General features: G+C 50.5%; 1 protein-coding gene and 1 long non-coding RNA gene across 6 annotated transcripts in view; both read right to left on the bottom strand.

Annotated features, from left to right (window-relative positions):
* Nucleotides 1–6,158, bottom strand: part of LOC135362912 (uncharacterized) — a 52,409-nt gene extending 46,251 nt beyond the window's left edge. For 3 of the 5 annotated variants that reach the window (XR_010408353.1, XR_010408351.1, XR_010408355.1), the window contains exons 1-3: nucleotides 5,839–6,158; nucleotides 4,967–5,266; nucleotides 1,286–1,463 (exon numbers count right to left, since the gene is read on the bottom strand). This is a non-coding gene — a long non-coding RNA (uncharacterized LOC135362912). The remainder of the gene's footprint in view (nucleotides 1–1,285; nucleotides 1,464–4,966; nucleotides 5,267–5,838) is intronic. The other 2 variants (XR_010408354.1, XR_010408352.1) reach the window with 1 other exon arrangement.
* Nucleotides 6,159–8,626: 2,468 nt separating this feature from the next.
* LASP1 (LIM and SH3 protein 1) overlaps nucleotides 8,627–15,614 on the bottom strand; it is a 40,422-nt gene continuing 33,434 nt past the window's right edge. Inside the window, exons 5-7 of the mRNA XM_045889009.3 lie at nucleotides 14,616–14,742; nucleotides 14,103–14,206; nucleotides 8,627–11,610 (exon numbers count right to left, since the gene is read on the bottom strand). Of these exons, the coding sequence (XP_045744965.1) occupies nucleotides 11,437–11,610; nucleotides 14,103–14,206; nucleotides 14,616–14,742 (405 nt within the window). The 3' untranslated portion in view covers nucleotides 8,627–11,436. The remainder of the gene's footprint in view (nucleotides 11,611–14,102; nucleotides 14,207–14,615; nucleotides 14,743–15,614) is intronic.

Raw genomic sequence — 15,614 nt, 5'->3', positions numbered from 1 at the left:
AGGTCAGATAATTTATCCTATCTCTTCTCCTAGATTAAAGATTGACCTGGTCTTCTAGCTCTTTTTTTCCTTTTGATAGTGATTCCCTCAGTCTCCTTTGACTTTCATTTGAGGCTGAATTTTACTTCTACTAGGAAGCAAGCCGCATGACACATCATTATATTTATCTTACCGTTGTTTCTAAACACACACCATACTAATAAACTAAGGACACTTCTTTTCTTAGAAACTAATTTAATGTTTATATCTTGTGATAAATACTCTATACCTTAAGAAACCATGGAACATCTATCCTTAACACTTTTTTTGATAATTCCTTCTCATGCCCTGATCCCTCAACTTCTTTATCGTATTCACAATGCAGGCAGTAAATTACTGTATTCGGGAACTGGTTTAATCATTCCAGAAGTTCAAGTGGTTGCTTATCAGGTGGCTCTCTATAGCATGAACAGTAGACACCTATTTCACACTTTTTCCAGTGCTTTGATGTTTTAGTTCATTCTTCCTGTTCTTCCGATAAGAACAAAGGTTTTATTGCCAGGATAGTCATCCACCTTAAGTGGAGATTAGAGCAAGCATGAGGTGTGCAGGGAAAGATGCAACTGGGAGAACCATCTTATGTTAATAAAAAACAAACCTTTACCTCTTTGTGTGATTATTACCTGAGAGTCAATGTCTTTAAGTGAATAGTACTCAATTACATGATTACAGATTTCTTTTCAATTCCACTAGCAGGTAGCGGTGAAACCTGTAAGAAATCAGGTTATGGACATATCCTCCTTGCTTTATTGAAACATCACTAAGATAGGAAAGATGACCTGAAAGACAGCTGTATTGGATAGTCTTCTCTAGGTTAAAATAAAAAGTGCTGAAGTACCAAGAACACAATTTTTTTTCATCAAGAGAGCAAATATAATTCCAGAAAATTCTTCAAGTAACCAGAGACTTAAAAAAAAAATAGTTTAGCCCTCGAAAGGCTTTCTTATAGATATGTACAAAAGTGAAAAATATGCACCGTTATTTTTAAAGTATTGTATTTATGGCAAAATGTCTTTGATATCTAAATATTAATATTTGCTAAATTTTATTTAATTTGTTATTTATTAATATTAATAAAATTTAAATTAGAAACATTCTAACTTGTATAGAGTTTGTTATTATGCAAGTCATTGAGTATAATTCCTTTATTTCTTATGGAAGAACTTATTTTTATTTAAGCTGTTAGTTACAGCTCTACCATGATCAAAACACAAAACATCTTAATATAATGTTGCAATTAGGGTACCTGGGTGGCTCAGTTGTTGAGCATCTGCCTTCGGCTCGGGTCGTGATCCCAGGGTCCTGGGATCGAGCCCCACGTCGGGCTCCCTGCTCAGCGGGAAGCCTGCTTCTCCCTCTCCCGCTCCCCCTGCTTGTGTTCCCTCTCTCACCGTGCCTCTCTCTGTCGAATGGATAAATAAAATCTTAAAAAAAAAATGTTGCAATTAGCTACATATCTATGTATATTTGTGCTTAGTATTACAGTATATAAGTTAATTAAATAATTTCATTTACGAGCAACAGCTCATAAATTGAACAATAATCTGTAAGTAGAACAGTATTCTATACTATTCTGCTATTTAATTCAGAGACCAAATTCCCAAGCAATTAATGTTCCAAATACTACAATTATCATAGTTTAACATCAGTTTCAAAAAACAAAATATGTAATTAAATATTGTGGATTACCTGCAGTTTCCCATGACCACAAGATCTGTTTTTCTTTTTTTCTTTAAGATTTTATTTATTTGACAGAGAGAGAGAGCGAGAGAGGGAACACAAGCAGGGGGAGTGGGAGAGGGAGAAGCAGGCTTCCCACAGAGCAGATCTTGAGCTCGATCACAGGAACCCTGGTACCATGACCTGAGCCGAAGGCAGACGCTTAACGACTGAGCCACCCAGGCGCCCCAAGATTTGTTTTTCTAAGAACAAAGAAGTTCTTAAATATGTCTAAAGGTATCTGCCTTAGCATGTTTGAGTTCATAATGGAAGTTGTGTCAATGGCTTTTTCTGTTTCCTCTTTTATATATGACTTTGGTTGTTTAAAATTGATGGGAGCAAAACTAATTTAGAAGAGGTCATTCTAGGTTTAGCAAGTATTTGGAGTGTGTTAAAGCCAAAGCATGTAATTTACAAAGACAATTTTCTTTTTTTTTTTTTTTAAGATTTTATTTATTTATTTGACAGAGAGAGGCAGGGGGAGAGGGAGAGGGAGAAGCAGGCTTCCCGCCAAGCAGGGAGCCCGATGCGGAACTCGATCCCAGGACCCTGGGATCATGACCTGAGCCGAAGGCAGACACTTAACAATTGAGCCACCTAGGTGCCCACAAAGACAATTTTCTACTTCAACTATGCTTAAGTCTTTTATTAAGGGAAATTCCCTTTTTTTTGAGTAATTTAAAATTAAAACGATACTTTTAGGAGATTTGAAGTCTGAATAATGCTAATTTAAGCCCTTTAAAAGCAAAGGCATTTTCTGAAATTTAATAAATCATGTCATGCCAAGTTGGAAACTCAACAAGTTTGGATTTGATTCCGTATACCCAGAACAATGAGTCTTAGGTGGCTCAAAACTTAGTAACATTTCTCTTTCCATTATTTAACCATTTCCGAAAATATACCCTCTTTCTCCTGAAATAAAATACATCACTTTCCCATACAAATCTCTATTTTTTTGTCAAGAAAGCAGGAATTAGTGTATTGCCACATTAATTTTTTTCTAAGTAACCTACAATTATTTAGAGATGTTTTTATTGCGTTAATGTGGGCCAAGTACAATACCCACTCTATAGGACAGGATTGCCTTATGGCAGATTTGTAAAATTTATACAAAACTTCATATTACAGAAGTAACTTTTTCCGGTGTTTTATTCTGTATGGAAATGCCAATATATGCCAGTATACAAAGAGTTTAAATGTGAAATTAAAAAAATATTGAAATGATGAACACCATAAAACTCTATTATAAGCTGGCATATTATAGCAATGGATATAGCCGCAAAGTCCTAAAATTTCTTCCAAAACATAATCACTTATTTTTTAGAACCATAATATTTCATAAGTAATATGGGCACTCTTTCTATGTCCTTCCATTGCACGCAATACCAGTGATATGTATCAATGGGGTATGACATATTTATTTACTGACTGAATACTTATAACTGAACCTGGCTGCTTGTTTTCACTGAATTGTTTAGTGGTTCCAGCTATGCACGTATACAGCCTAAAGAGCCTTGAGCTCATAAAAGAACTTCAGAGAGAACTTGGTTAGAGACTAAAACTTGAAGATCCATACTACTGTAATTAACGGTGTACCTTGGACCCCTCCAAAACACTGACACTCGCCTTACAGTAGAAAAAACTTTAGTCTGAAACACGAAGTCATGCCAAAGACTCAGAGGAATGTTTTAGTGGGAAATGTCATGTCGAGGACTCCCCAGATAACGGAAGATCATCCCTGAATGTATTAATGTTCTGACCCACGCCTCCTACATTAGCATAGCTGTCAGATCACCTCCTGCTCTTACATACCACCACATAGGCGTAGTACTGCTCGTGTTAATATCCCCTAAACAGCTTAGGCAAATTGTCACTGCCACATATTTGGAGTAAATATTGTCATTTTCTCCTCACAGTGTGGTTGGTGGTGCCCCCCCCAAAAAAAAAAAGTTTTGCAGTTGAGTTTTCATTATAAAATGTCATGTGGAGAGAGCAGAAAAGGTAAACTATTCAAAGTTTGTTCCATAGGAATTCTGCTCTCAAAGGTGTGGTTTCCGAAGATAATGCATCCTAGAATTGTAGAATTTTTAAAAAATGATTATTTTATTTTATTTGTTTGACAGAGAGAGACACAGCGAGAGAGGGAACTCAAGCAGGGGGCAGGGGGAGAGGGAGAAGCAGGCTTCCCGCAGAGCAGGGAGCCCAACGCGAGGCTTGATCCCAGGACCCTGGGACCATGACCTGAGCCGAAGGCAGACGCTTAACGACTGAGCCACCCAGGCGCCCCTAGAATTGTGGAATTTTAAAATGGAAAGGGGAATTCTAAAATTAAAATTAGGTTAAAATTTAATAAATAGTAAACAAGTAACAATTTTGTAGTCCAACCCTTTCATTTGTCAGAATAAACAGAAGCCCTGAAGGTTAAATGACTTATGAAGGTTATTCATTTGTTACCAAGATAATGCTTCTAGAGCAGTGTTTTTTCCTGGCCAGAATTTTATCATAGGCAAGTTTTCCATTTTTACTGGATCATATATTGTAGTGCCTCAATTTTACTTCTTTTTAAGACATGGAAATTGAATACAATATTATAAATAAAAACTATTAAGTTAATCTTTCTCCTTGTTTATTTTTAAGCTAGAAAGGAAAATCAAATGTAGAACAAATATGATGGACTTTTCAATGGAACAGTTACCACAGATTTGGGGCCCACGTCTACCCTGAATTCCACAATATATGGTTTCCTCAACCCTAATTGGACACCCCCCAAAAAATGTTGAACGTTTTTTTTTTTTTTTTACAGACAAGGAACATTTGACAATATAAAAAACATTTATTTGGGAGTAAGAGAGAGACTTTTTCCCCCCCAAATAACAAGTAAGATGAGGTATAACTATCCTATTTCAATAATTTATAATTCAGCCAGTCACAAAGAATGAGGACCATATAACCATTTCTCTCTTGAAATGAGAAGGTGGGGTATGGAGTGGAAAAAAATATGATAAATCTTAAAAATTCAAACAACAAGTTCCTTCTGGCTGGAGAGCAAGACAAGGGCCACCACACAAGGTCACACTACAGTCTGTAAGACAGTGACAAGGTGACTACTTCATAGACGAAGACAGATGTGCTCTTGAACTTACAAGGGACCCCCTGCGTGTGAGAGGGAAAGGAAAGAACATATTTTAGCATCATATGTTGCACTTACACCTAAAGAAAGGCTGTCAGGATGAGTATTTGAGCAGTTCTCCATGGTAACTTTAATGAGTCTGCATTTCAGCTCCGTGTCCTCAACACCCTCTATCTACATACGGCTCGAACGCACACGGCATCTGCCAGGCATGCCCACGAATTCCTGAGGTCCCAGCTGAGGGCCTCTGCCTCGGAGCTCAAAAAGCCCCTTGCTCGCCAGTGGTTAACCATATCCGGAAGGCTCTGGAAGAGGTCTGCTGGGCAGCAGGACGGTTGCTGCTGATAAGAGGCCTCTGGTTGGACTGGAGACCAGGAGCTGTGGGAAACCCAGAAACAAGGCTCAGATGGGAATAGCGGTGATGCTCTCAGCAACCCGTATTGGCTATGGACCAACAAATGAGTTCGTCCCTCTCTCCTCACCACCAAACCCCACGGCTGGGAAAGGATGGACGTCTCCCCCAGACCCCACTCCCCAGTACATTTCATTAGCTACTTCATCTTCAAGTGGAAATGAGTCACTAATTAATTAATGCAACTATGGAAGCATAATTGCAAACCACTCTGCTGACATATACAGATGTGTTTTACCTTTAATTACCAAGAGGGGGGGGGAAGACAACTTGGAGCCTGAGCACCTAACTTGAAGGAAAAATACTAGGAAATAACAGTCCCTCCCCCCAAGCACACCACTCCCCCAGTCCATTCTATCTAAAAAACCTTCGCATTGTGGGCTTTATTTTTCACTGTAAAAAAAAATCGTTATTTTAAATTAGGTCTCAAAGAAAGAATTGGCATTTCTTATTCTTTGCAGAGTGGTCTGAGAAAGGCTATATGAATGCATCTGAGGGAAAAAAAAGATCTCTTTCAATTTTGTTTTTCAATCAATACCCGAAATAATGACCAGAAGCAAAAATCCACCGGTGCGTCAGCAAAGCAGGATGCTCGGCCAGCTTCATCCTGAGCTGTTCTGAGGGCTCCCCGCCGCAGCTGTTCCTTCTGGAACTAGAGCAGATAGATAATGTAGGACAGAATGACCAGGCCTATGATGGCAAAGAACATCAGGATGAAAATATCCAGCATTATGGAGTCCTTGGCTGAGGAAGCCCCTGGATTCCGGGCAAACGTGAGCTGTGAGCACGGAGGTTGCAGCCAGTGGAGAGAAATGGCTCCCTCTTCCCTCCACCGCTCGGTCTTTTCCCTTCCCCCTCCCAGGGCCCGAGACTAAGGGATGCTGCAGCTCCATCAGCAGCCTTCTCCACCCCCACCCCCCCAACCCCAGCCAACCAATCACAAAGCCCGGGAGCGGGTAACCAAGGCACTGCTGGATTTAGACCCGGCAGAAGTGAAGAGGCTCAATTTCTCCCCAGGAACCCAATCCCACCCCTTTGTATCTAAATGGAGCCTGCACGATAGGGACGTAGGAGGAGATCTGATCTCTATCCGGATCCCCTAGGAATGAATCCTCCTCACTGCCTTCCTTCTGCCTTTGTCCTCTAACACATCGGTGGCAAATTCTCTCAGAAAAATAATGGTTGGGAGTTGGGTGGGCCATGGGCGGGTTGTAAAGGTCAAGTTATGGAGGGACATAGAGGTCTCATGTGAGCCCCAGTTGGTCTCTCTGGGGTTGGAGCGAACTCTTGTGGGATCCCTATACTGTGCCAGATACTGCTCATGGGCTGTAATTTCAACCTCCCTCCAAGTCTTTTATAGATGAGGCTCAGAGCTGCTCAGGAACTTGCCTGATGTTTCATTGGAAGTGGGGGAGACCAAGATGGAAAACTAGGCTTACACACTCGGGAGTCCATATTCTTCTCTCGCCCCCCGACTGGCCCACCCTTTTCGCCTGAAACGCCCTTCACCCTCCCTGCACGGCTCAAATCCCTCTGTGTACGGTGGGAGGGCCAGGGGTCTCTCCTCCAGCTACTCCGTCTCTTTGCGGTCAGGACCCGCATTCTTGTTCTCTTCTGTGTCCTCTTCGGAGAGCTGGGGACAGAGTCCTATCCGAAGAGCACACTGTCAACTCCCAGGCCTGTCGCTGTGCGGGGAGAGTGCCTAGATATGCAAATTCAAGATGCCTTCTGAGGGCAAAGGAGAATTAATGTTTTATTTTTTTTAACTGGGTGGTGGGTACTCAGTTATGTCTTGTGTTGTTTTATGCCTTTTTATGTCTTAATTATTCCCTATTAAATTAAAAATACTCCCTCTGACATCTCTGAGGGCTGGTGTCCTCGGCTCCACCCTAAAGAGCTCCTTTGAAGGCCCTGGGGGGCGTGGGGGGGGGAGGGGGAGGGCACGAGTGACCCCCTTCCACATGCTAGGCCGCGGGAACTGCGGCCCCTTCTAGAAGGGGGTCTAGAAACTGCTCCCATTGGCCCGTGCCCAGGAGGTAGAGCCCAGAGCTTTCTGTGGGCGGCTTCCCTCCCAGGCAGACTGTCCCCTCCAGTCGCTCCAGTGAATGAAGCCTCCTGGGAGGGAGAGCTGCCCCTCAGCCGACAAAAGGGGGCAGGCCAACAGGAGGCAAGATCTGCCAACTCAGTCCCTTCTGCTGGGAAAATACCAGGCGGCCTGTTCCTTCGGAGAGGGAGCGGGTGTGGGTACTGTCTTCGGTGATCCCCCCCCACCTCTGACACCTCCTTACACCGCTCCAGCCCTGCAGACCCACCTCTTTCCTTCTCCCCACGACCAAGGCTCCCCCTTCCAACTCCGCCGCGGCCTTCCTGCTGAGCCCCCAGCGGGAAGTGCCCCTCTGCACAAAGCAGCTGGATGGGAGACACGGGCCTGGGAGGGAAGGCTCCAGACTCCTTCTCTACCACTGTCCCCTTCCCAACCCTGCAGAAGAGGGGAGGCCACCTGGCCTTCTGGTGGGAAGTCGGACCCAGAGCACCTGGAGCAAAAGGACGGGGGCGGGGGGAGGGGGATACAAAGACGTGAGCTGCAAAGGGCAGGGGCGCAGGGCCCACCATGGCGAGGCAGCGTGGCATGAAGCTGTGACCGTCGCACTGCGGGTCCTAAGACCTCGGGCCCTGCCACCAAATCACGGCCTCCCCGGGTTTCAGAACCCCATCCGTGAGACAGACATGGCTGTAGGTCCTCGGCTGACGCATACTGCTTTGGGCTGGTGGGATGGCTTCACCCCGTCTTAGCCCACCCAGACTGATCCCCCGTCGTTTCATTCCTCATACTGCGCCACGCTCTTCCCGGGCGCCAGGCAGCGGCGGGGGCGGGGCTCAAATGGCATCAATGCGACACATCCTTGAAGAGCAGCGATGGGCCTGGCCAGGGCGGGCCCTGGGGATTTCGAGGACTTCAACCCATTACCTGCCCCGTGAGGGCCCCGGCTAGCGGGGAGGCAGGTGTTAACCAGGGAAGTCAGACAGGGAGAGGGAAATCCAGGAGCTCGGGGACGTGTCCGGGAGGGCCACCACGCTGGGCAGGTGCAGAGTGGCAGGAAGAATTCTCCGTGAGGAGGAGGGACCAAGTCCCCATCGCAGAGCCCACTTCTGCTCCAGGCTGACAGCTTGCAAACTGGTCACTCTCTCCCCGAAGGGCAGCAGGGCTGTCGGGAGGGCGCCGGGCTAAGGGCCCGAACACCTGGTGCGAGCTCATGCACACACACACACATACACGCAGACGTCTGCACACACAGCACTTCAGAGCCAGAGAGAAAACCAAGTCCACAGGTAAAAATTATACTTTTATTATTTGAGTCACCAGGAGAAAGATTCACTTGTGGTCCAAGTCAAATGTTGAGAATCATAACAGGCCAGAAAGAGTTGATCCCAAGCACAAGCCCACGGGGGAGGGGACCAGAACAGACCAAGAAAAGACAACCACCCCATATAAAAAGATGAACGGACGGTTTCACACACACACAAACACACACACACACGCACACACACGGATGAAATGTTTGGACAGAGGCAAATTTCACATGGTCATTTGTTTCTTTTTAAATACAGGTTTGTGGGGTGGTATTTTTTTTTTTCCAGCTATTAAAAAAAAAAAGGCCCAAAAGTGCGTATGTGAGAGGAAAAAGGCAGAAATGAAGCAGTAAGGTCATTTTCCCTGGAGGGACATGAGGAAGAAAATAGGAAGCAGTGTGACAGAATTCACTTTTCTCACCACTGGGCTTCTTATATTTTCTTATTGGTCCACTAAAGTTATATTCACATTCTAGCTTTGATGCATCGTCTTTCCTGGGATTAGATTGGCCAAAGACCTTTGTGAACTGTATGAAAAGGCCAGGGACTCGGCCCAACCCTCGGTTCTGTGCTCTCGTAGGGATGGATGGTTCTGCAAAGAAGCAAGAATGCCTAGCAGCCCCCGGGTCCCTCAGCACCAGTGTGACAGTCCTTCTCTCTGGGGGTGTATAAGAAAAAGTCCCCTATTTTTAGGATGGGAGGAGCAGAGGGGCCGGCAGCAAGATTCCGGTGGCTGGCCTGCCTTGTTTTGGAAGGAAAACGAAGCGAAGGGAAAACAGGCCGCTTCTTGCTCCTCTAGGCTTTCCTCCCGCCTCTCTCCACGCTCCCAGCAAATCCTCCAACAGGAGGCGTCTCTCACCTTTGGTCCCCAAATCCAAGTTGTGCTTTGAGATCAAGAGTTTGAAAGGTGTGGACTGGTGCCTCCCCCAAGGCTCCCCAAACTGTTTCCTCTCTGCCTCCCTCATCCCCCAAATCGTCCAACAATAAAGACCCTCCACCTGCCTTCACTTCGGCCAGGGCCAGAGGAGAGAGATGGGTCAGGCAGGGGGCTTCCCAGGGGCTTCCCCCCCAACCCCCCGCCAACAGTTATTTCTTCATCCTTCCGATTTGGGGAAAATATTCCGTCAACCCCCAAGCAGTGAGGACCTGATTGCTGAGATTTGCCTGCAGGGTCCCCCCCGTCCCCTGAAGGGACAAGGAGGCAAAGATGTCAACCGGGGAGCCTGAGGTGAAGACAGGAGGAGGAGGAGGAGGCCCAGAGGGGTACTGAGAGAGCCCAGAGATGAATAAAGCCAAGCAAGGGTCATCACAGCTGCCAACGAGCGAGAGAAGGGACTTGGAGATAGCACCATCTTTCCCTTCCTCATCCCGGGGTCTGTGCTTCCAGTTTGAAGCCCTGGGACCTTCTCCTTCTGCTTCAAGGGGGCCTGAGGTTAGCGAGGGGGAGGCCGGGCGCCGGCGAGGCACCCCCAGTGTGGGCCACACAAGGTGGTCTGGTGCCCTCCTCTGCAGCCCAGGGCACAGATTTGGGGGGAAAGAATAGGCCTAGAGCCACGAAGCCTGCCCCCACCCTCACCCCAGCAAGCTGCGGGCCCCAACATCAGCCCCACCAACTCTACAACCACCCCCCCTTTACGTCTGCCCGGCACACCGGCAGCGGGGTGGGTGGGCTTCCGCTGTTTGGCAATCGAAGGAAAGGAGTAATTTTCACACCAAAGAAACCACGAGGGACTTCTCTCCCCTGGGGCCCTCCCAGAGACTCCCACGGGCCTGGACCCTGACTGCCTCGTTGTCACTAGCCTGGCAGATACAGACGTGCTCCTTCCCCCGCATGCGGAGTCCTGGAGACGGAGAGGTCCTGTGGCTTTGCACAGTTCCGGTCCACTTGGCTTTGGGCCGAGGAGGGGTGGCCAAGAGAGGCCTGAGACATCTTCCCATGGGGAGGAGGGGGGGTGGCCCACCTAACCCAGAGCTCAGGGGGGCTGGCTCACGGTGCAGGAGACAGCCGGGGCGCCTGGGGACTGGGGAGAGGGGGAAGGAAAGGGGCTGTGGGAGAGAACACCCCGTTCCCCTCCTTCCTGCAGCTGTCCCTAAAAGTAAAAAAGGCGAGAGCACTTGACTCAAGCCGTGCTTCCTGGGGAGCTCCTCGCCCACACGGCTCTGCGTGGGCAGGAGAGCGAAATCACAGTGTGAGAAGGAACACATGTGGGGAGGGACGAATGAACCCCAACGCGGGAACTCTACCCTCCTCTGTGGTCCTTGAGAGTGGGAGAGGGTGGTGAGGGGCCCCCTCGGAGGGCCGGCAGCCCTGTCTTTGAGAAGCAGAGGCAAAGCCCCTCCCAGGGGCAAGGGTGGTGGGGTCCCATCTGGGAATGCACGGAGCCCCTCCCCTGGGAGTCCTGGAAAGTTGGGGTGTGTGAGGAGGGCAGGAAGGTCTGAGGGGGCAGGAAAGAGAGAAGGCAGAGGCCTGGGAGCCAACGGGTCTCCAATCCCAGACCAGCTCCCCGGGCCTCAGCCCCCGCTACCCGCCCCAGAGCTCCACACCTGTTCCGTCCAGAGAGAAAACCGAGAAGTTGGTCAAGGGGAAAACCTGCCAGAGGAAGAGCCCGCGAAAGTGGCAGAACAAGGCTTCAGTTGGCAAGAGAAGCTGGAGGAGGGTGGGAATAAACAAGCTGTCGCAGATTTAAAAAAACAGAGACACTCAAGGGTGGACAGGTCCGCCCAGGACAGATGCGATGGCGTGGAATGCACTGAAGACGGCCGGGGGCGGGGCGGGGCCGGGGGCTCAGATGGCCTCCACGTAGTTGGCCGGCAGCATCCCCGTGTCGCCCGTGCGCTCCACCGTCCCGTACATCCAGCCGTCGTCGATCTGCTGCACGTTGACGATGGTGTCCCCGTCCTGGAAGGAGACTTCGTCCTCGTCCGCGGCACTGTAGTCATACACGGCGCGGTACCGCTTCTGCAAGGGTGGGGACGCAGTCGGCCCAGGGCCCGGCCCTTCTTTCTAACCCCATGGGACCCCGGGAAGAGCCCGGACGGGCAAGAACCCGGGGCTGGGGGGCCGGGAAGGCTCTGCCATGAATTTTCTCACCTCTGGGTCTCATGTCTGAGACCTGTCACCCTCTCCAGCCCTATCTGGCATCTCCGAAGAGCCAGGCTCTGGGACAGGGACTGAGATTTGCCACAGCTCTGCCCCACCCCTTGCAACAGGAATGCAGCAGGTCCAGTGAATACGAGGCTTGGTCGTGTTTGAAAGACCTCGTCTGGGGAGAAAAATCTCCAGGGGCCACAAGAGGTTCCACTCTCCAACCTCAGCCAAAATCCTAAGTTTAAGCCCCTGGCCTGGGAAATGCCAAGTGAAAGCACCTGCCGTCCACCTATGGTCTTGGAGGTGGGCAAGATTCTAACGTCCTCACTGCCCTTTACATGGACTTGACTGCGGGGGTCAGCTCAGCCTTCATGGTCCCCCAGCCTGGGCCCTGGGATCTGTGTGCCCATGAGTCCAGGACTGGAGGGGCCCCTCAGGGACCTCCCAGATCGGCCCGCATGGCTCCACTCCACTGGGACCCCTGCTCAGCCCTTCTGTTTCTGGCCTCTGATCTGTTCATCCACTGTGATCTCAGGGGGAGCTTTCCAAACTGCAAACCGGGTCCTGTTACTCCCTGGCTTTAAAATCCTTCAGCAGTGTCCCACCTTCTTTAGCACCAAATTTCTTTCTTTTTTTTTTTTTTTAAGATTTTATTTTTAAGTAATCTCTACACCTAACGTAGACCCTGAGATCAGGAGTCACATGCTCTATCGACCGAGGCAGCCAGCACCAAATTGCAAACTTTCTTTTGAGAAACCAGCTCCATCAGCCCCAAAGGCTATGTGTGGGATAAGAGGTCACACCCCGCCCCACGCTCTGCCTCTACCTCCTGGGCTGAAGAGCCACCAGGACGCCTGCATCCTGCAACAGCCTCCTCCCTCATCTCCCTGGTCTCCCTGCTTCCACCCTCAACCTTCTGCGGCCTCTGCTCCCTGAGCCCCCAGAGTGATCCTTTAAAAACATAAATCAAAACCTGTCACGCTGCACAGCTCACCAATCACAAAGGCCTTCCTGTGGCCTACGAGTCCCTGCATGATCTGACCTTATCTCCTACCCTCTTCCCCGTCTAATCGCCTTGGCCTTCCTGCTGGCCCCAAGGCCTTTGCAGTTGCTTTCTCCCTGAACCACTCACTCTTTCATCTTATTGAGGACTCTGCTGCTCTTCCTCCCATCACTCTGCTGTCTTTTTCTTCCCAGCATGTGCCACTATCGGACCTTAAATATTATACACCTACTTATTCATTGCCTTATTTGTCTCCCTGACTGAAATATAAGCTCCAAGATGGCAGGAAGGCGGTCTTTTATTCAGAGCCAAACCCCTAGTTATCCAAAACAGGTTTAGCGAGTATGTGAAGGACTGGCTAGTCTATCTGGAATCTTATCCTACAGATGACTTCTCAGGTCCTGCGCCCAGCACCCCACAGGGCATGGACAATCCCTTGTTTACTCCCTTGTGCCCAGGGCATGAGGCTCCAGGAGGACACCTATCTCAGGCTATTTTACTTCTTTAAGTATCATCTCTCCTGCTCCTCCATGAGCTACTTCCGATTCCCAGGAACCGAGCACAGAGGAGCTGAGTGCAGCCAGGAGCTCAGGCTGGGTCATGGGATAGGCAGCAGGGTTTACAGACCAGGGACTTCAACTCTAAGGACGGTGAGCTTGATCCTGCCCCATTTCCTACTTTGCTCATCACTGACTTGGCAACATCGCTGAGTGCCCGCTCTGCCCGATTCAGAGCCGCTGAACCAAGAGGACATGGCCCTGCCCGCACAGAGCTGCAAATCCAGCAGGGGATGCACACAGAAGTTAATAAACAGAACGGTTCTGAGTTGGGAAAAGTGCTCTGAAGGGAACTGGTGGGGTGGGGGGGAGTGGTAGAGAGGTCAGGAGAGACCCATTTGACATCTGGGGGTTTGGGAGTACCCCTCGGAGGCAGGGGCAAGCTGAGATCTGAAGGATGTTGGGGGGGTCATGCTCATGAAGAGTGGGGAGCAGGACCAACGTCTGGAAGGCCCCAGACAGAAAGGTGCCTCATATGCTCCTGGGAAGCTAGAGGCAGGAAACTAAGCAGGGGGAGGTGACTTGTGCAAGCTACACCTGGAGCTGGAACGCTGGGCCCCAACCCCAGCCCAGGGCTCGGTGCACTGATCACAATGCGTCTGCTCAGAGGCTGAGGTCCTTATCACCTGCCGAGGACACTAGGAGCTGGGGTCAAAGGTCAGGGGAAGCCAAGCCTCCTGGCTGGGTTTCTAAGGAGAATCTAGAAGCTGTGACCACGAGGCCTTCCCTGAGCCCATCCACCTCTGGCCTCCTCAGGCTTCCGACCCCTGTCCCACCTCCCAGCTCCAGGCAGAGTGACTCACCCCGCCCCCGCCTGGGGCACTGCGTGGTATGGACACCGGGGCCGCAGGCTCCTTGTAGCCACCATAGGACTGAGCCACCTGCTGCGGCTGGGGCTGCTGGTAAACTGCAAGAGGGGGGGGGACGGGGCTCAGAAACTGTCATGCCAAACCCAATCCCTCCCAGACCTCCGTCCTTCCCCCACGAGGCCCCTATCACGTGCTTCCACCCCGCCCAACCTTGCTCAGCCCTCACTTCTCAAAGGCTCATCTGCCTGGGCGTGCACATCTGCTGGTGTTGCATACTCTACCACAGGGGCTGTATCTCCACCAACACGCTGGGACCTGGCATGGACCCTGACCCCGGTGCTCACGGCCCCCCCCCCCCCACAGCCCCCCTCCCGCGCTGGGATGGGGCCTGAGGGCTTGTGCAAGCGCACACGGGTGTGCCCATGCACAAGGATTCTCTGCAACCTCCTCCCCATCCCACAGCGGGCCTGCTCTCAGGCCCGTCCCCTCCACAGGCCTCACGCTCACCCGGGGCGCTGGCTGGGATGTGGTGGGGCGGCTGCTGCCGTTCCTGGGCATCTCGGCGTTCAGGCTCCAGGCCCTCGCCCCCGCTGGGGCCCATGCGGCTCTTCTCAAACTCCTCGTGGTATTTTATCTGTGGTGGCAGAAAGGGCTGGGTGAAGGACTCGGCAAACCAAGCAAAGCTCCCTTCCTGTGGCCACTTAAGATCTCCCAGGAGAGACTCCCTGAGGGCTGCAGGCAGAGGGAACCAGATTCCTGTGTGCCCTTGGACAAGCTACTTAACCTTGCTGGGCCTCAGTCTCCACCTCTGTAATATGGGCTGTCCGGTCTACCTCAGGTGTTGCGGGAGGATGACAGGGACGCCTGCCGAGTACCTGCTGGGCGCCAGGCACCGCGCTAGGCGTTCTACCTCACAGGCTCATTTTAGCCTGTCGACGCCCAGGAGGGGGTATATGACAGTCCCTGTCTAACAAGAAGGAAACAAAGGCACTGACAAGCTGAGTGAGTCGCCCCGGATCATGCAGATGCCAGGGCCCATGCGCTTAATCACGAGGCAATTCGGCCTCTGTGGGTGTGACCTCACAGAGCTCCGCTGAGGACCCCAGGCTGGAGGACAAGCAACGCGGGGTCCTCCCTCCTCATCAAGGAAGGGAGGAGAGCAAAGCCTGCCCTGTTCTCTGGAGCAGAAGGAACCAGTGAGTCTGTGCCCCAAGGCCTGATGGGAGCTGTTCCGAACCAGGGCAGTCCCTTTTGGCATCCGCTCCCACTTCCTCTGCTGCCTTCTCTCCCACTCGTTGGCATTCGCTCTGCAAGGAGGGCAAGAGTTAACACTTGGCCAGGCAGGGCTAACACCTAGCAGCTGGGCTAAAGGTCTGCGGGGGTGGCCTGGGCTGGCAGGACAGGCAGGGCGGCCGCAATGCCCCACCTCGGGGTCTGGGTCACCACCAGCCCCTCCCTTCCCTGCCCCTTCCCTTCGGGCCCCAGCAGGGACCCACCCCCAAATGG

Source organism: Mirounga angustirostris, unplaced genomic scaffold (assembly GCF_029215605.1).
Source record: "Mirounga angustirostris isolate CCGP_5_RB_7025 unplaced genomic scaffold, mMirAng1.0.hap1 SCAF_17, whole genome shotgun sequence".
NCBI classification, from domain to species: Eukaryota; Metazoa; Chordata; class Mammalia; order Carnivora; family Phocidae; genus Mirounga; species Mirounga angustirostris.
The sequence above is the reverse complement of the archived record's forward strand: the minus strand, read 5'-3'. Positions and strand labels throughout refer to the sequence as shown.